Source organism: Sebastes fasciatus, chromosome 6, assembly GCF_043250625.1.
Source record: "Sebastes fasciatus isolate fSebFas1 chromosome 6, fSebFas1.pri, whole genome shotgun sequence".
NCBI lineage: Eukaryota > Metazoa > Chordata > Actinopteri > Perciformes > Sebastidae > Sebastes > Sebastes fasciatus.
This window is the reverse complement of record NC_133800.1, coordinates 1,447,080-1,466,941: the sequence shown is the minus strand read 5'-3', so window position 1 is coordinate 1,466,941 and position 19,862 is coordinate 1,447,080. Positions and strand designations below refer to the sequence as shown.

Sequence of the window (19,862 nt, the reverse complement as noted above, 5' to 3'; positions counted from 1 at the left end):
GCACACATACACACACACACACACACACACACACACACACACGTTTGTGTAAAATAAAGGAATAAATAATATATTCAGATACCTATATAGCATTTAAGAAAATGTATAGAATCCTTGAATAGTGGCTCACTTAATTAGTCACCAAAAAGTTTTTTTTATTTCTTTGTTTTCTTATGAATTGCAGAAAGGAAGCGTATATTTTTAACTGGAGACGCAGGGTGTCCTGTTCTGATGCTGCAGTGTTTCCCTTTCACACTTTGAGACCTTTATTCTCATTTAATTTATTAAGATTCTGTTGTTGTTGAACATCCAGACAATTCAGCTGCCAGCAGATAATCAGTGTTTATTGAGATGAGATGGTTCTGACACCACGTTTCTGTTTGCTATCGGCAAATCACAGGAGGGTCTGTGGATGTATGAGAGGGGGGGATTCATCGAGCATCATGTGACCTCAGGATGGAAATACAACGAGTGTGTCTGTAGCCGACGAGATGTCTATGCACTGAGACAACAGTGGTCCCAAATACAAGCCCCCCCCCAGATAGACGCTGTGGTTCACCACCCGGGACAGTAAAGTTGAGACTATCAGAGGAGAGTTCCGAATAGAGCTGTGTGATTGACAACGTGATGCTGTTTAATGATACTGGAGCTGTTTCACTGGTAGAAGCAGCAGATGAGTGAAGTGTGTGTCGTGTTTAAAGACGTCAGACAACAACAGCGCCGCCCTCCTGTGGAAGTGGTCAGTGTGTTGAGGTCAACAGCTCCACCTTCACTCCTTCAAATAGAACACAGGAACTGTTGACCCCTCACTGAGGACACGCCGTCATTTCTGTAAATGTAATATTTACTAAAATACATGGACAAGCGATGAGCAACAAGAGCGGCATTAACTGTTCAAACATGAGTTTCTTTGAGACGGGACGACTAAATGAAAGATGTGGTTTGACCCTGAGCAGCCTCTCTAATCCAGCTCTTTGTTTTCTCCTCCATAAACTGGAATACTGATCTGAAACCAGAATATTGACTTTATATCTTAAGTTTATAACTTCTTATCCCAGGTCAGTGCTCCTATGAACCGATGATTTATTCCGAGGTTTCACACTCCTCCCAAACGTCTTCGTCTATGTCCTAAATGTCTGCCAGCGCTGCAGAATTCATCAAATACCAACAAAGAAAAGATTGCTAAATGAGATGCGTAGTAATAAAGTAATAATGTCCCTTTATCAGCCCCGTCTGAGGCCCGTCTCCTCTGTGTTCTCACCACTATCACATGCACGCAGCGCACCGAGCTCGTCTTCTTCAACAATCCATGAATGTGAATCGTCTTAAAAAAAGAGGCTATTTTTTGCACATGACATTTATTAGACACTGCCACAGAGAGCATCAGAATACAGCTGGAGCTGAACGTGAACCGAGCTGTTCGGTATTGTGACGAGCGTTATGCTTGGATATGTGTGGGAGGGTCGGGTAACGTGGTGAACAGGTCATCAGTTAACACACGTGTTGTAAGTATGATCCCTTGCTGTGCTTTTTTTTTCTGCATATGTTGTATTTCTCTTCACTCACGCTGACGTGCGCTATCGGCGGCGGCGCTGCAACGGCCCAGTAATCACATGACGTGTGTGTGTGTGTGTGTGTGTGTGTGTGTGTGTGTGTGTGTGTGTGCGTATGCATGGAGCGTCGGTGTGACTGTGTGTGTGTCTCTTCTGGTGGAGACTGGTGCCAAGCAGTTTTATTACGGGTCTCTCACAAAGGGATCACTGAGCTTTTGTTGGATTCTCCTCCTTCTTTCTTTCCTTCTGTTTGATAAGCACTTTGAACCTTCTCATGTCTGTCAGAGGACGGTGTAGCTGTACATAGCGTTTCCTGTAACAACAAGTGCTCCTTGTTCAGTCTGAATATTTTGTTTTGTCGGATTTACTTTAAAGAGCATTACATTGTTGTAGAATTAAAGGAGAAATAAACTAGATAAACCTACTGTGTTGTCTGCTAGCAGCACCACACACACACACACACACACACACACACACACACACACACACACACACACACGAAGAAAGACACTCCAATCATGTTTAATGCATGTACTGGTATACATCTCTAAAAATCAAGAAAGTGTAAAGTTACTGTCTAACATCAACGTCTACTTATTGAATGCAAATTCAAGTGAATACGTGACAGAAAAGAACAACCGAGAAATAATCGAGATCAAAGCGACGAGTGCTGCTCTAAGTTATTCATGCTCACCGATGTGACGAATGGAGGTCTGACCGGCTCTAAAGAAACGATACTAGCAAGTGACGACCCCTGACGATTACTAGACTTCATATCACTGCACAGAAACAGGACATCTGTACCATAATCGGCGGCGGCGGCGGCGGCGGGCTAAGAGCAAGCTGAGGCAGCGTCCGCCGGCCTGACTGCACGACGTCCGGCATCAGCTGCAGAGCTGCGTGGTTCTTGATCTTAGCTTTGCTAAAAACAACACAAGGAACACTTGGAGCAGAACATTGCTTAATAATTGTTTTACAAAGTCTGGCCGGACGACGACTGTCAATAAAGCGATTGTATATGAAAGGCTAGAGAGTCAAGAGGACCAGACATTGATCCAGAGAAAGAAGACTGGTCGTGTAACAAGAAGAAGCTTTTAACTCCTGTTCAAATCCAATCTCATGTGCAAAGTGTTGCCTCCTCAGCAGACCTCCGTCTCATCATGAATCTAACATGATGCTTCACATTCTAATGAAATATTGATATTATAATTCGTAACCAACGACATCATTAATCTCCCTGCAACATCTTTAGAAACTTATTTTTAAAAAAAATAGACATGGCTTCACCAGCCGACTATTCCCTTTATCTATAAAAACTCAGACATTAATATTTACAACTTTGAGTACATATCATAAAGTAGATTCTCTTGATCTGTAGATCAGCAGATGGGATTCCTCCCATGAAAGCAGGTGTCAGAAAAAGAGGATTGTCACAGGAGACATGTCCCAGTGCAGGTTTATGTGTTGTTGAACCAGGAAGTGAGACTGCACTATGTACAGGCGATGAGGCCGACATTCAGCCTGACTGATGTGTCTGTGTTAATGTGTGTGTGTGTGTGTGTGTGCACTGCAGAGTGGATCGAGGGTTTCCATTAGTTTCTCTTCAACCTCCAGTCAGGAGCAGCACAGACCTGGATTCACACCGATGACTGATCCCACACCTGCAACACAACAACAGGGACAAAGAGTCATTTTCACCGGTTCAACTGCTGCATTTCTGACACTTTCAATATACTGTGTGAATATCTAAAACTGTCCAGAGGGATGACTGATTTTAAAACACAGTTGGAACAGTATGCATATTAATATAACATCCTCTTGTAAATGCAGTCACAGGTTTTTGTAATTGAATAATATTTCTCATGTGTGTGTTGAATTGTCATTATAGCAATATAATTGTTGAGTTATGGCCAAAAATGTGTTTCGTGAGGTCAAAGTGACCTTTAACAACCAAATTCTAATCAGTTTATCCTTCAGTCCACATTTGTGCCAACTTTGGATGAATTCCCTCCAGGCGTTCCTGAGATCGTACGAACAGACAGACAACCTGAAAACATGTCTCCGGCCACGACCGGACACATTCGGTCTAATTCGGACATTCGATGTCACCGGTGCGGAACTTTGAAAAGTCATAGTTAGTGTGTCATAAAAAGTTTTTAAAAAGTCATATTATAGTATGTCATAAAAAAAGTTAAAAAGTCATAGTATAGTATGTCATAAAAAGTTTAAAAAAAGTCATAGTATAGTATGTTATAAAAATGTCATAGTATAGTATGTCATAAAAAAGTTTTTAAAAAAGTCATAGTATAGTATGTCATAAAAAAAAGTCATAGTATAGTATGTCATAAAAATGTCAGAGTAGATATGTCATAACAAGTAATAATATAGTACGTCATAAAAAAGTTTAAAAAAAAGTCATGGTATAGTCCGTCATAGAAGTCATAGTATATTATGTTATAAAAAAAAGTTTAAAAAAAAACTGTCATACTATAGTATATCATAAAAATGTCATAGTAGAGTATGTCATAAAAAAGTAAAACGTCATAGTATAGTATGTCATAAAAAGTCAGAGTATAGTATGTCATAAAAAATCATACTATAGTATTTCATAAAAAGCTATAGTATAGTATGTCATAAAAAAGTGAAAAAAGTCATAGTTTAGTTTGTCATAAAAAAGTTTAAAAAAACGTCATAATATAGTATGTTATAAAAAATATAGTGTAGTATGTCATAAAAAAAGTAATAGTATAGTTTGTCATAAAAAGTATTTAAAAAAACGTCATAATATAGTATGTTATAAAAATGTCATAGTAAAGTATGTCATAAAAAAGTTAAAAAAAGTCATAGTATAGTATGTCATAAAAATGCCATAGTATAGTATGTAATAAAAAAGAAAAAAAGTCCATGTCATAAAAATGTCATAGTATAGTATGACATAAAAAAGAAAAAAAGTCATAGTATAGTATGTCATAAAAAAGTTAAAAAAGTCATAGTATAGTATGTCAAAAAAATCATACTATAGTATTTCATAAAAAGTTATAGTATAGTATGTCAAAAAAATCATACTATAATATTTCATAAAAAGTTATAGTATAGTATGTAATAAAAAAGTGAAAAAGTTATAGTATAGTTTGTCATAATTCTTTTTTAAAAACGTCATAATATAGTATGTTATAAACATGTAATAGTATAGTATGTCATAAAAAAGAAAAAAAAGTCAGTCTAGTATGTCATAAAAAAGTAATAAAAAAAAGTCATAGTATATTATGTCATAAATAGTCAAAGTAAAGTATGTCATAAAAAAGTTAAAAAAAAGTCATAGTCCGTCATCAAAGTCATAGTATGTTATGTTATAAAAAAGTTAAAAAAATATACTATAGTATATCATAAAAATGTCATAGTATAGTATGTCATAAAAAAATCATACTATAGTATTTCATAAAAAGTTATAGTATAGTATGTCATAAAAAAATCATACTATAGTATTTCATAAAAAGTTATAGTATAGTATGTCATAAAAAAGTGAAAAAAGTAATAGTATAGTTTGTCATAAAAAAGTGAAAAAAAAACGTCATAATATATTATGTTACAAAAATGTCATAGTATAGTATGTCATAAAAAAATACAAAAAGTCTAAGTATAGTGTGTCATACAAAAAGTTAAAAAAAAAAAAAAAAAGTCAAAGTATAGCATATTATAAAAACGTAAAAAAAAAAAGTCATAGTATAGTATGTCATAAAAAAGAAAAAAAGTCCATGTCATAAAAATGTCATAGTATAGTATGTCATAAAAAAGAAAAAAAGTCATAGTATAGTATGTCATAAAAAAGTAAAAGAAAAAAGTCATAGTATAGTATGTCATAAAAAATCATACTATAGTATTTCATAAAACGTTATAGTATAGTATGTCATAAAAAAGTGAAAAAGTCATAGTATAGTTTGTCATAAAAAAGTTTTAAAAAATGTCATAATATAGTATGTTATAAAAATGTCATAGTATAGTATGTCATAAAACATGTAATAATAACATAACAATAATAATAAAATAATAAAAAATCATTCATAAAAAGTCATTAAAAAGTAATAATAAATGTCATAAAAACTCATATTATATACTATGCAATAATAAAAGTCATAAAAAAACATAGTATAGTATGCCAGTGGTTCTCAACCAGGGGTCCTTGAGGGAGTTCAAGGAGGTCCATAGAAAAATGTGACTTGTTTATTTTCACTTCTTTTATTCACTATAGAAATGAGCGTGAGAGTCATAAGAGTGACTATTCTGATCACTTCCTCCACTGCTACCTCCTCAACTGTAGTTTACAGCTTTTGAATTCTGGTCTTACTCATATATAATAACCATAATCTTTTCGGATGGAGGTCCCTGAAGTGAAATCTTATCAAATGGGGGTCCGTGACCTCATTTGTTTACAATTTTGGGGGACTTGACAGGAAAAAGGTTAAGAACCACCGGTCTACACACAGAGCAATAAGATATACTTTATCAGGCTACGACAAAACAGATATATATACTTAGTAGTATATATTTATTGTTGGTTTTAGTCTTTTGATTTTATTTGTCGTCAAGAAAAATAGACAATATAGCCAGAATTATCTTAAATTTATTAAATTTAAATTGGAGATCTATTTTTCTGTGCACACTTGTGTCCGAATACATTTTACACTGAAGTACAAATTCAGGGAGGAGTTCAGATAAAGATCCTGGAACTTGTGATCTGACAATACGATGATTAATTAATCAATTAATTGATTAGCAGAGTGGTCTAAACTACACATATAAGTGCATACCAGATGTTTAGTAATGTGCATACCAGATGTTTAGTAATAGAACCTCCCTGTGTTGTGTGTTACAGGACCTATGGGGTTTATCTTTGCTGTACTTAATGAATAGTTGATAGTTGAGAGACAGAGGGGCGTGATATTCAGTTATTCAGTTATATGCTATAGATCTGAGCCAGCAGGACGCCTCTACAGTACCTTGTTAACAGGAGCGAGTTGTGTTCGGACAGACCCAGCATGAAGTCGGGTGCTGTCTCCGAATCTCCCAGGTGACCTCTCCCTGCGACTGTCCAGCACCCTGCCGGGCGACTTCTCCCGGTCAAGCAGTCGGGCGGGAGACTTGTCCCGTCTGAACTCGGTGCGGCCCTCCCGGTAGCGATGTGGCGTGCTGGGCTCTCGATGCAGACCGTCATGGCTGCCGGTGCCCGAGGTCAGACGCTTGGAGATGTGCTCTGTGTAGGTGGGAGGGCCTCGCTTACTGGGACTACTGCAGGAGACATAGCAGAGAGCAGCGTCTCACAACACTGTCCAACAACCAACCGTCTGTATGTTATTATTATGACAGCAGATGGCAATGTTGGCCTATCCAACTAAAACAATGGTGTGAATTTCAACTGAAATGTGTTTTGAGGTAACATGTTTTGTAAGTGTTTAAGTGCTTTTAATCCACCTACACACTATAATTTCAGTTCTGTATTTTTTCTTTCTTTTGTTGTGTTTTGTTGTGGAAGGAAGCTGACCCTCTGCTGGAGCCGGTCCTCTGTAGCTCTCCAGACTCTCTGATCAGACTTCCCTTACAGCAGATGACCCGCAGCTTGTTCTGGTAGGTGGAGGCCAGGTAAATGGCCCCGGAGGAGATGGCTGGGCCCAGGTAGCGAGGGTTGGGGATGTCCAGGTGAGCCAGCACTGTAGGACTGGAGGAATAGACAGTGAAGTAACACACAAAATCTTACATTGTTCAAATTTGGTGCAAAATGTCTCACCCCAGAGCAGCGTGTCCCTGAACCTCGATGACGTCCAGAGAGTTGAAGTAGGTGACAAACAGGTAGGGCTCTCTGTAGGCTGCAGCAGGGAAACACTGTCAGCATGTGATGCTGTACTGCTGACTGCTGTACTGATGCATCATGTAGGAGTAGGTGTATTTACCAAAGGACAGAGGCAGACGGCTCCACTTAATGTCCTCAGTGCGGCTTCTTCGTCCGTACGTGTCCACAAACACTCCAAACTCTGCCACATAAATAAAGCGTACTATACTCTTCTCTGATTGTGTCTAAACTAAGACAGGACATGATGAGTCAATTCAAATATATACTAAAGATAAGGGTCACCCATCTTTACAAAGTAACAGTTTAATTACATGAATTTGTAGTATAGTAGTACAGGAAAACACAAATGAACTAGTCGTTAATCTGGTGTTGTAAACAGAAAACACAGAAACAGAGTGTGGAGTCGTCATGGATTCAAACCCACCGTGAAAGCAGAGCACGTATTCCTCCTTCTGCATGCTGCTGGCCACCTGCATGATGGCGATGGGGAAACTGTGGGACGAAGCTGCGAACACCGCTGAGGCCAGAGACACGTCGTTCTTGTCCAGGAACTCTGCAGTGGATCAAACGGGCCAAACACTATTTAGATATATATTCTACATCATCATTTAGCTGCGAGTCCCTAAAGCAGGGGGGCTGGGGGAGTGGGGTGGGGGGGGGGGGGGGGGTGGGGGGGGGCTGGATGAGCAGTTATCCTGCAAACACAACTTCATATTCAGTCAGATGAGTCTTAAAGGTTATCCTATGACTGCCTGCTACCTCATGTATTGTATTATTGTATTGTATAGACATAAGAACCTGTTTCTTCAAGCAGGTCAGTCATAAAATATAGAAACAGCTTACAAACCAACTGATTGAGGTCTGTACATCACAGTCACACCTCATCAAGTCACAACTCATCACGTCACAGTTACACCTCATCACATCACAGTCACACCTCATCACATCACTGTCACAACTCATCACATCACAGTCACAACTCATCACATCAGAGTCATCACGTCACAGTCACACCTCATCACATCAGAGTCACACCTCATCACATCACAATCAAACCTCATCACATCACAATCAAACCTCATCACATCACAATCACACCTCATCACATCACAGTCACACCTCATCACGTCACAGTCACACCTCATCACATCAGAGTCACACCTCATCACATCACAGTCACACCTCATCACATCACAATCAAACCTCATCACATCACAATCACACCTCATCACATCACAATCACACCTCATCACATCACAATCACACCTCATCACGTCACAGTCACACCTCATCACATCAGTCACACCTCATCACATCAGTCACACCTCATCAGTCACACCTCATCACGTCACAATCACACCTCATCACATCACACCTCATCAAATCACAATCACACCTCATCACATCACAGTCACACCTCATCACATCACAGTCACACCTCATCACATCACAGACACACCTCATCACATCACAATCACACCTCATCACATCACAATCACACCTCGTCACATCAGAGTCACACCTCATCACATCACAATCAAACCTCATCACATCACAATCACACCTCATCACATCAAAGTCACACCTCATCACATCACAGTCACACCTCATCACGTCACAGTCACACCTCATCACATCAGAGTCACACCTCATCACATCACAGTCACACCTCATCACAGTCACACCTCATCACGTCACAATCACACCTCATCACATCACAATCACACCTCATCAAATCACAATCACACCTCATCACATCACAGTCACACCTCATCACATCACAATCACACCTCATCACATCACAATCACACCTCATCACATCACAGTCACACCTCATCACATCACAGTCACACCTCATCACATCACAGTCACACCTCATCACATCACAGTCACACCTCATCACAGTCACACCTCATCACATCACAGTCACACCTCATCACAATCACACCTCATCACATCACAGACACACCTCATCACATCACAGTCACACCTCATCACAGTCACACCTCATCACATCACAGTCACACCTCATCACAATCACACCTCATCACATCACAGACACACCTCATCACATCACAGTCACACCTCATCACAGTCACACCTCATCACATCACAGTCACACCTCATCACAATCACACCTCATCACATCACAGTCACACCTCATCACATCATAGACACACCTCATCACAATCACACCTCATCACATCACAGTCACACCTCATCACAGTCACACCTCATCACAATCACACCTCATCACATCACAGTCACACCTCATCACATCACAGTCACACCTCATCACAGTCACACCTCATCACATCACAGTCACACTTCATCACATCACAGTCACACCTCATCACAGTCACACCTCATCACATCATAGACACACCTCATCACATCACAATCACACCTCATCACATCACAGTCACACCTCATCACATCACAGACACACCTCATCACAGTCACACCTCATCACATCACAGTCACACCTCACCACGGTACAGTCAGAACTCATCACATTCACACCTCATCACAGTCACACCTCATCACATCACAGACACACCTCATCACAGTCACACCTCATCACATCACAGACACACCTCATCACGTCACAGTCACACCTCATCACATCACAGTCACACCTCATCACAGACACACCTCATCCCATCACAGTCACACCTCATCACATCACAGTCACACCTCATCACAGTCACACCTCATCACATCACAGTCACACCTCATCACATAGAACATGGATGTGGATGTCATGTGTAGGCAAGACATAACACAAGTTTTTCTCGTTTTTGATTTTTTTTAAACCAAACTGCTGTCATGTTTCTGTTGTGTTATGGTGATATTCTCCTTGTCTCTTCTGCGTGTCCTCCTCACCCTCCAGGACAAACTGCTTCATCTCAATCTCGTAGAACTTGTTGGTTCCAATGATGATGCTGTAGCTGGTCAGGTGGATGCAGCTGCAGGGCTCCAGAGTTTCAATCTCCTATGAGGTGAAGAAGAAGAAGAAGAAGAAGAAGAAGAAGAAGAAGAAGAAGAAGAAGAAGACATGAGTGACAGACAACACTTGACTTGTTATTCTCTGTTTCTACAAGAACAACAACACAGGAATAGAGTCATGTGATCCTGATACGTTTTACTAGGACGGACATTCCGATGATCTGCTGCTCTTCTGTTTGTTGGATATTCTGTTCACACGCATCTTGTTGTGTTCGGGTCAAATTTGACAAAATATTATCCAGTTTTTTTTAATTGAAACAAGCTTCGAGACAGCTAGATCAACACAACAAAACAATGATTGTCATTTCATTTGATTTTGAAGGTCTCTAATAGAAAACAATCTGTGGTGTCCCGGGTCAAATGTGACCCGGCAGAGAATATTAAAGAGTCTGGGTGGTTCTATGGATAACATTTAACTCAAACTCTTGTTTGGGTTTGATCCACAAAACTACCCAGAAGGTTTATTCCTGCATGCCGTATACTGTTATAGAACAGTATGTCCTCTGTGGGTCAGATTTAACCCTATTTTAGATGATTTGACAACCAAAAAGTAAATGTAGATTTTGTGGTTATGAATGGATAACAAGTTAGTTATGAGGTAAAACACTGTATTGGGTTTGAGAGTTTTGTGATGAATTAAAAGGGAACGTGCCCCTTTCTAGCACAATACGAGGGTTAGGTCAACTTTTCAAGAGGTTTTCATGTTGTCCAGGACTCATTTTCCCAGGAGCCCTGCTGTATATTCAACTCCATGCTATGTTCCCACAATAGCCCACGTCATATTAAGAGCTTTGTCGTGCTCCCATTATGTGCTCTTTTGGGTTAAATTCAGCTCTTACTTACATTAACTATGTAAATGTTATTTATTTCCGTTTCCAGTTCACTCAGGTATCAAGATACAGTAGGTGTTTCTTAACATGATCACATCCCTCTTTTTATTGTGTTGGTGGCTGTTTCAGTCTACCACTGTATGTTAGATTGTAGCACATTGTGAACTAATGGAGCTAACAGCTCACACTCACATACTCACCTTACGAATGCAGTATTTGTTGAGATTGTCGTTGTAGCGCAGAATGGTGATCTTGTTAGGCATAGCAGCACATATACAAGGTCCGTTGTCTATCTGTAGAGAGAACGTAGAGAGAACGTAGAGAGAACGTAGAGAGAACATTTCCACCAACACAAACAGAAAGCGCTGTAAAGTCAGGAAGCTTTATGTCCAGTTTCACCAGTTTCACTGACCCTCCCAGCAGCAAACAGGTGGCAGCCCTTCACCGTCTCAAAGATGTAGGGAGCCAGTTCAGACTGGCTGGGCAGGTGGGACTGGGCCAGAGACTGCTTCACCCTCTTAATCTCCACCAGACACAGCGCCCTCTCGTCCCCTACAGAGACCAGAGACGTAGCTGATGTTGACTTTACTTCTTAGTCATCATGCTGTCATTCATATGTGACAACATGAATCATATCTACAAGTCTCACCACCGTTATTACAACATTAGTGTGGCCTTTCAGAGTGTTGAGTGATGAATAATAACTGTAGAGCCACTAACTTGATTTATGAACAACACTCACTCCCTGAATTCAATTGAACTGTTGACACTTATTACACAGCTGTGTCGAATAGTCGATTATGATTGGTCAATCACAGCCTTCTGCAGTCTGTAATTTATTTCTGTTATACATAGCGACGGTCTGTTATAAAGAAGTAACAGACCGTTGCTAAGTAAAGTAGACCATTGCTATGTATAGCAGACCGTTGCTACGTAAAGCAGACCTTTGCTACGTATAACAGATCGTTGCTACGTATAACAGACCGTTGCTACGTATAGTAGACCGTTGCTACGTATAGCAGACTGTTGCTATGTATAACAGACCGTTGCTATGTATAGCAGACCGTTGCTATGTATAGCAGACCGTTGCTACGTATAACATACCGTTGCTACGTATAGTAGACCGTTGCTACGTATAAAAGACTGTTGCTACGTATAACAGACCGTTGCGAAGTATAGTAGACCATTGCTATTTATAGCAGACCGTTGCTATGTATAACAGACCGTCGCTATGTATAGCAGACCTTTGCTACGCATAACAGACCGTTGCTACGTATAACAGACCGTTGCTACGTATAAAAGACCGTTGCTACGTATAACAGACCGTTGCTACGTATAAAAGACCGTTGCTTCGTATAACATACCGTTGCTACATATAGTAGACCGTTGCTATGTATAAGATAAGATGAACCTTTATTAATCCCCGGAGGGAAATTCAGGTTACAAAGCAGCAACATCAGCAAACAGAGTGAAACACAGGAGAGGTAAAGGTATACAAAAATGATAAAAACAATACTAGAGATCTAAAAGATACAGAGTGAATGGGTGAACAAAGTGTATGCACTCCGTCAATAAATAAATGTAGTATGTGCAATAAATAAATGTAATATGTACATGTGTGCAGTCTATAAAGTGGTATATAGGATGTATAGTGTAAGTAAGTGTAAAGTGCGCCAGTGGTTAGAGTCCAAGATGGTTGCAGATAGTGCATGTTTAAAGGTAGATAGTGCATGTTTAAAGGCAGATAGTGCATGTTTAAAGGCAGATAGTGCATGTTAAAAGGTAGATAGTGCATGTTTAAACTTCTTAAAGTCCTCATAGTTCTCATATGGGGGTCAGCCTTGGTTGTGGAGCCTGATGGCTACCAGCATGAAGGACTGACCCAGGCGCTTTGTGTTGTGCCGAGGGGGATGAGTCTGTGGCTGAAGGTGCTCCTCATCTTGACTAGCTCATCATGGAGGGGGTGGGAGGGGTTATCCAGGATAGCGTCCAGCTTCCTCCTCATCTGCCCTCTCATCCCAACCCTAACCCTCTCATAGCAGACCGTTGCTATGTATAGCAGACCGTTGCTACGTATAGCAGACCGTTGCTACGTATAACAGACCGCTGCTACGTATAACAGACCGCTGCTACGTATAACAGACCGCTGCTACGTATAGTAGACCGTTGCAACGTATAACAGACCGTTGCTCCGTATAACAGACCGTTGCTACGTATAACAGACCGTTGCTACGTATAACAGACAGTTGCTACGTATAACAGACCGTTGCTACGTATAACAGACCGTTACTACGTATAACAGACCGTTGCTACGTATAACAGACCGTTGCTACGTATAACAGACCGTTGCTACGTATAACAGACCGTTACTACGTGTAACAGACCGTTACTACGTGTAACAGACCGTTACTACGTATAACAGACCGTTGCTACGTATAACAGACCGTTGCTATGGACGCTCTGATCATAGACTCTGGAGGATCACGTCCGGTCATATCAATACGCAGAAATAAGTCCGGTAAAATTAACAACGTCAGTTGTGGCAAAAAATAGTCGTTGGGTTTCCGTTGCTCCGTTCCGATGCTCCGCTACGTTCAGCTGATCTCAACATAAACAAAAATACATGTGGATGATGGCGCAGGCTGAACAGGGAGGGGGGGCGGAGGTCTGTGAGTGCCATTCTAGTTATTATTATTATTAAATCAATATTTTGTGTCAAATTATTGATTTCTTTAGTACGTAGCCGTGTAATAACTGCTACTGAGGATAAAAGACTTCATCAGCATCTCTTGAAAAGGACATAGCTGGACATCTCACCGACGATCATCAGCAGCTTCTCCTGCTCTTTGATGATGTGGATCTGAAAGACTGATCCCAGGCCAGGGATGTGAGTCAGAGAGTTCTTGATCACATTCAGGGCGTACAGACCCTCTTCAGAGCCCACCAGAACTATCTGCAGCACAGCAAGAAAACATCATCATCAACATCATCATCAGAAGCAGAATCCATCTGGTGAACATGGTGCTGGATTAACATCCTTCTACTGTTCAGTATAACGTCTACTGAGGATAAAAGAATGATCAACACGTCTAACGACTTAAGAAATAAAGTAAAATATGTTTGTGCACACGGCCAGTACTCTCCAGTAAATGTGATGAAGAGCCGTACCTGATCGGTGAGGGGGAGGGTGCAGTTGATATCCAGTCTGTCGTCTCCTTCCAGCTTCAGGAGAGAGTTTCCTAGCAGCTTCTGTAAGAGCAGAGAGGGGGGGTCAGGGGTCAGCAGGGTCACGACCTCTACGCGACCTCACGGGGAGGCAGCAGAGCAGCAGAACACACTGTGCAGGATAACAGGGTCAGAGCTGGGACTAAGTCACAAGTCAGTCTGCAGTTTCAAGTCCAGTCACAAGTCATTATTAACCCTTTAACCACCAGGTGATTCTCCACCTCGACCAGCTCACACGTCCTTTTACAGTAAAAACACTCTTTCAACAATCTCTATACCTTTGTTTTACATTAAGTTTTGCACAAAGAAAATAACATTTTACATTTAACACAAACTCGTTTCCTGTTCACTTCAGTCTGGACACAGACTGCCGACTTTAGAGTAAACAGGTTGTAGAGGCTCAGCCGAGCTTTATGCATCTGAGCTGTTGCAACAGGTTCACCTGACTGACGCACTGATTAACGTTACCGTGTACAATCAAAGTCTGAAACACACTTTATGCTTGAACACTGCGTTTGTTTCATTTCCATGAAGCTTCTCCATTAACTCGATTACACGTTCACTCTAATAGTATCAAACAAACAATATACAGGTAACTGACAGCGACACGCTGCCTCAGTGGTCAACAACTGGTTATGCTTCCTGGCGGAACACCTGACCCGGCCAAGACTGGTTCCTACTTATACATTTCATAAGCAAGTATCCCCAGGAGACCCCATACACCACCTGGCTCCTACACTGGTCACAACCAGTATTAGTGAAGGTGTTTAAATGTGTATTTATTACCAGTATTACCTCAGTAGTGTAAAGATATGGTTTTCGGTCTAACATACTTCTGCTATCAGGTTGAGTTGAGTACAACTCATTTTCTAACAAGAAATCACAACTCAAATATTCTCCACCAAACAGCTGAGAAAAACATTAAATATCAAATTGAATATGTTAATCTTAAAGTGTAATCCAAAGCTACACAATAACTTTTACACCTAAAACTCAAAGATTCACAATTTAACTTCCATCAATAATAATATAACATTACTGATATTACTAATAATGCTCAACTGGCATCATCTTTATAAATATGTATTCCATGATGAATGAAGTGTAATAGCATGAGGTAGCTCACTCTCGACTGGCTGACCTGAAGTCACCTGTTGATGAACAGCCAATAGCAGAATGGGAAATCATCGAGTCGCACGTTAAAAACCGTACGTATAAGCCAAGTTTACGTTGGCCAGGTCGTGACTCGTGTGTCCCAGATGAGTCCGAGTCACGTGACTTGAGTCCCAGTCTCTACAGAGTGTGCAAAGGGGCAGCAGTGTCAAAACACAGACGAGTACACCAGCAGGTAGAAACCCACTGTGTGATCCCTGGTCCTCTGGAGGGGATCCTCCCAAAGATGATTACACATCTTGGTGAGGACACCAGAGACAGATCTCAGCAACATTTAGACTATTACATGGACACAGAGTTAGCAAAGGACATGACGGTGCAGCAGAGGACAGTGAGAGTGAGGCGTGGTCACAGCAGGTGAGGTGAGAGCGGGGGGGAGGTGACCAACCAACACAATGACACAGTGACACATGCACTACTGCGTGCCTCGGCAACGATGTGCAGGGGTGTGTGTGTGTCAGTGAGTCGTACGTCTTTATCTCGGTAACTGTTTACCTGGACCAGAGGAGACAGAACCGACTGTCTTTTGGACACAGCAGCCTATGTGTGCAATGAAACCCAGTGAAATGGGCAGAATAGAGCAAATCAACAAAACACGCCCATATACGGGACATACAAGGTGGCATGATGAAAAAGCAACAAACAGCAGAGAGAAAGACAAAGAGAGAGAGAGAGAGGAGGGAAAGAGAAGAGAGAAGAAGGGGACAATTAACGACACATATAAGTGAACTGGAGGTCACCCGTTAAACGTCTTATAATTCATTTCCAACTCCTGAACAGCCGCCACACAGTTAAACAGCCAGTCTACCACCACCGCCATCTGGGACTGCGCTCATAACAGCTTCTGACAGCCCAGTCGCCGCTGGCTCGCTCCAGAGATACTCACTGCATCGGCCTCGGCCTTCTCCCGCGAGGCTCGCCCCCCCGCCACCACGGACTCCATGACGGCCACCCAGCGCTGTTTGTCTGGGAAACTGGGAGCCATGAAGTAAAGTGACTGTCCAGGCCAGCAGGGAGGGTGACAACGGGACTCCAGCTTCAGGACGTAGGGAACATCTGACACACAGGAAACATGAGGAAGGTTTTTCCTTCAGAATTTACACTTAATTACAGTCATGCTTCATTTTACTGGGACTCTTTGGAACCCTGGACGTGACCCCTGGGGGTCTCCAGGCCAAACTTGGAGAACAATAAATACGTTAAAATACATTTCTATAGAAGTATAGAATATGACAATAACACTGGCGAGGAGAATTCTGAAAGGTGAAAGGCAGAGAATGGGATAAAGAGAGATTTTTAAACATGTAAATCAATGTTAGGAAGGTAAGAACAGCAAACTTTGTCTATTGTACCTGACTTGGCAGTGCTGGGTAGCTCCGACGCCCCGACTGCTCCATGAACAACCACCTCTCCATCGGACAAACACAGGTCAAACTCTTCCAGAGGCTTGACTGAGTCTGAATAACACACAGAGAGAAAGGCATGGAAACTCATCTGCTCTGATAGGTCTATGACATGTTGCTGTGTTACACAGCTAAAAGAGAGAAACCTTCTCTGGGCTCTATCTCGTAGATGGACACTTTAGTCCCATCCAGGACCATGTACTTCCTCTCCCAGCCCTGGCCTCGCTTCCCGTTCCTGCAAACACACAAGGCAGCTGCATTACTACAAAGCATCCATGATGAAGTGGATCCAACTGTTTTTACAGGAAACTCTACAAATGTCTTTTTTTAAACTGGTGAGAGAAAAGCTTAGCTCAACGACAGCTAACCTGGGCTGTTTCATCCAGCCCTCCAGGTGCATGTGTCCGCTGGCCTCTTTGAGCTGCTGGCCTGGGGAGCTGCCTTTGTCCCGACACAGACCCTCCGACAGATGCAGGGAACAGTCGCTGGACATGCCACATGTGGCTGGAAGGCAGGGGGAGCACTTTGGGTGGCACAAAGCATGACATTCTGAGGATAAAAACAAACAAACATTGTTATACAGAGCAACGCCACACAAGCTTTAGGTTCCTCTGCCACCACCGGCACAGTTAAACATCTTAAAACCTGCATATGAAAAATGTAAATGTAGTATTTACCAGCCGCGACAGCGATGCATCTATGTGTGGACAGATTTAGTCACCGTGATAGCGTCACAGCCGTGCAGGATACAGTCTGAAACTTTACAGGTGTGTAGTTGAGATCAAAACGAAGGCCGAGTTTGAAGATGGGTGTGGTCTGAGCAAGGGCGCTGGAAGTTGGGAAGGGGCCATACCTGATTTGGCGTCGCGGCTGGTGATGATCTATCACAAGATGCTCTCTAGTTTGTAATCAGTTCTTTTATGGATAAAACAGACTTCTTTCACATGTTTTTTTTTTCGTCATTTTTCTAAGTTTGAAATGAAAGATTCAAATCCTGGTCTCAGACACAAAAATGCAATGTTATAAAAAGGCCTGCTGGCGGACCCGGCTGCTATTCTGTCTTTCGGAGGCTCAGTTTTAAAACTAGAGTGAAATGAATGAAACTAGAAAACCTCATGAATCCACTGGTAACAACCATAGCTCGCTAGGAAGGAGGCTAAATAACGCTACGAAGTTATGTTAAATTTTAGCAGGAAAAACTGTCATGGCCATTTTCAAAGGGGTTCCTTGACCTCTGACCTCCAGATATGTGAATGTAAATGGGTTCTATGGGTACCCACGAGTCTCCCCTTTACAGACATGCCCACTTTATGATAATCACATGCAGTATAAATGTGTTATTGTCTCCTATTCTAAAATGGTGTATTTGAATATTTCTGCATCCTGGGGTCAGTGTTGAGACTCTGGTGGATCCAATGAGCCCAACTGTATTCATGTGTGATGATGTTAGTCCCCATAGGAGACATTTCACATAGTGACTTTTTTATCTCAGATTTGATACATATGGTGGTGTGTCTTCATACGACGACAGTTTTCCTAACATTACATTTGAAAAAATCGCCATATATCGCCTTGCTTACAGTATCGCAATATATCACAATATATTGAAAAGTTACCACTGTATCATGATACGTATCATATCGCCAGATTCTTGCCAATACCCAGCTTAGGGATCCTTGGTTCAGGCCACAGTTTTATGGATTATGGATTATGGATCGAGGATGTGTAACTCACCGAGACAGGTAGCAGCCTGGCGACCAAAGTGCACCGTATCCAGGCACACGGTACACTTGGTAGCTCTCATGTTGAGTCCCACGGTGAAGCGGTGAGGCGTGTTGTGGTGCACCACCCTCTCTCTCTCCCTGTCCCTGTCTCTCTGACTGTCCTTCAGACGACGGCTGAACTCTGAATACAGTCAGGGGACACAGTGAGGACGTGTCCTGTTGTGGCAGCTATAGTAACATCACTTCAGACCCTCAGTGCACCATGCCATACTGCTATGAAATCAGTCCAACAAAAGAAGGTTTCCAAAACAACAGGAAGATGTTTAGCAAAAATGCATAAGCAAGTAAACTCTGGAGACAAAGATGCTTGTACAAGAATATTGATTTGATCAATCCCTTGTGCTTGTGCCCACTCACTGCTGCATTTTAAAGGCATTATCCAGTCAGGAACAATGTTTCCTACTCGGTTTGCACACCAAAGCATGTGGTCTCAAACACAAATATTTACTTATAGATAATTATTGAAACATGTTTTGAATTGAAAAATGCACATTAAAGCAACAACTCAGATGAGAAGTTATGGATTTTCTGTAGTTTTTCTTTCCCATAATAAACATGAATTAGTTAACTAAGTGTGTTGATGTTAGCAACATGTTTTATATAATTACAATAATTACATTGTGTTTTCATGTCTACTTTACATTTCTGTTGGATGTTCTTGTTGCTTTCTACTTCTGTTCTCCTTTTACTTCTTCTTTCTGTTGAGTTAATATCAGTTTATAATCTTGAGATTAAGATAGGGGGAGGTCCAGGATTTACTGTGTTGTTGTTGTGGTAACTTTGACTGTTTTGTATGACTGAATAATGCCTTTAGCTAGTTTTTACAGTGTGGGTTCAAACAGTGTTTTGTGCATTGCAGAGTTTATCACATGGTGCATCTCTGTCAGTGTATGATGTGAAGTTCAGGTGGGACTGTAGTGACGTAAAGAGCAGATTGGCTAAGCTTCAGCAACCGAGATAAAATGCTTCAGATTTCTAAAGCTGTGCACTTGAAGATTTCTCAGCTTCCCCTGACCAGCTTGGGGGGATCTGACATTATC

The 19,862-nt window shown here is 41.4% G+C and overlaps 2 protein-coding genes across 6 annotated transcripts in view; one reads left to right on the top strand and one right to left on the bottom strand.

The window, feature by feature from the left end:
• Nucleotides 1–1,977, top strand: part of mtmr3 (myotubularin related protein 3) — a 27,708-nt gene extending 25,731 nt beyond the window's left edge. For 4 of the 5 annotated variants that reach the window (XM_074637078.1, XM_074637076.1, XM_074637075.1 and 1 more), the window contains one exon: nt 1–1,977. This exon is cut by the window's left edge and continues 2,749 nt beyond it. The gene's annotated coding sequence lies outside the window, so the exon portion shown is untranslated. The other variant, XR_012594208.1, reaches the window with a different exon arrangement.
• Nucleotides 1,978–2,976: 999 nt separating this feature from the next.
• The window catches only part of citb (citron rho-interacting serine/threonine kinase b), a 76,426-nt gene continuing 59,540 nt past the window's right edge, over nt 2,977–19,862 (bottom strand). Inside the window, exons 26-42 of the mRNA XM_074637080.1 lie at nt 18,773–18,943; nt 17,407–17,587; nt 17,185–17,273; nt 16,988–17,092; nt 16,522–16,691; nt 16,131–16,175; nt 14,406–14,486; nt 14,055–14,190; nt 11,650–11,789; nt 11,438–11,530; nt 10,285–10,393; nt 7,823–7,951; nt 7,499–7,579; nt 7,336–7,414; nt 7,093–7,266; nt 6,551–6,836; nt 2,977–3,214 (exon numbers count right to left, since the gene is read on the bottom strand). Coding sequence (XP_074493181.1) covers nt 3,191–3,214; nt 6,551–6,836; nt 7,093–7,266; nt 7,336–7,414; nt 7,499–7,579; nt 7,823–7,951; nt 10,285–10,393; nt 11,438–11,530; nt 11,650–11,789; nt 14,055–14,190; nt 14,406–14,486; nt 16,131–16,175; nt 16,522–16,691; nt 16,988–17,092; nt 17,185–17,273; nt 17,407–17,587; nt 18,773–18,943 — 2,093 coding nt within the window. The 3' untranslated portion in view covers nt 2,977–3,190. The remainder of the gene's footprint in view (nt 3,215–6,550; nt 6,837–7,092; nt 7,267–7,335; nt 7,415–7,498; nt 7,580–7,822; nt 7,952–10,284; nt 10,394–11,437; nt 11,531–11,649; nt 11,790–14,054; nt 14,191–14,405; nt 14,487–16,130; nt 16,176–16,521; nt 16,692–16,987; nt 17,093–17,184; nt 17,274–17,406; nt 17,588–18,772; nt 18,944–19,862) is intronic.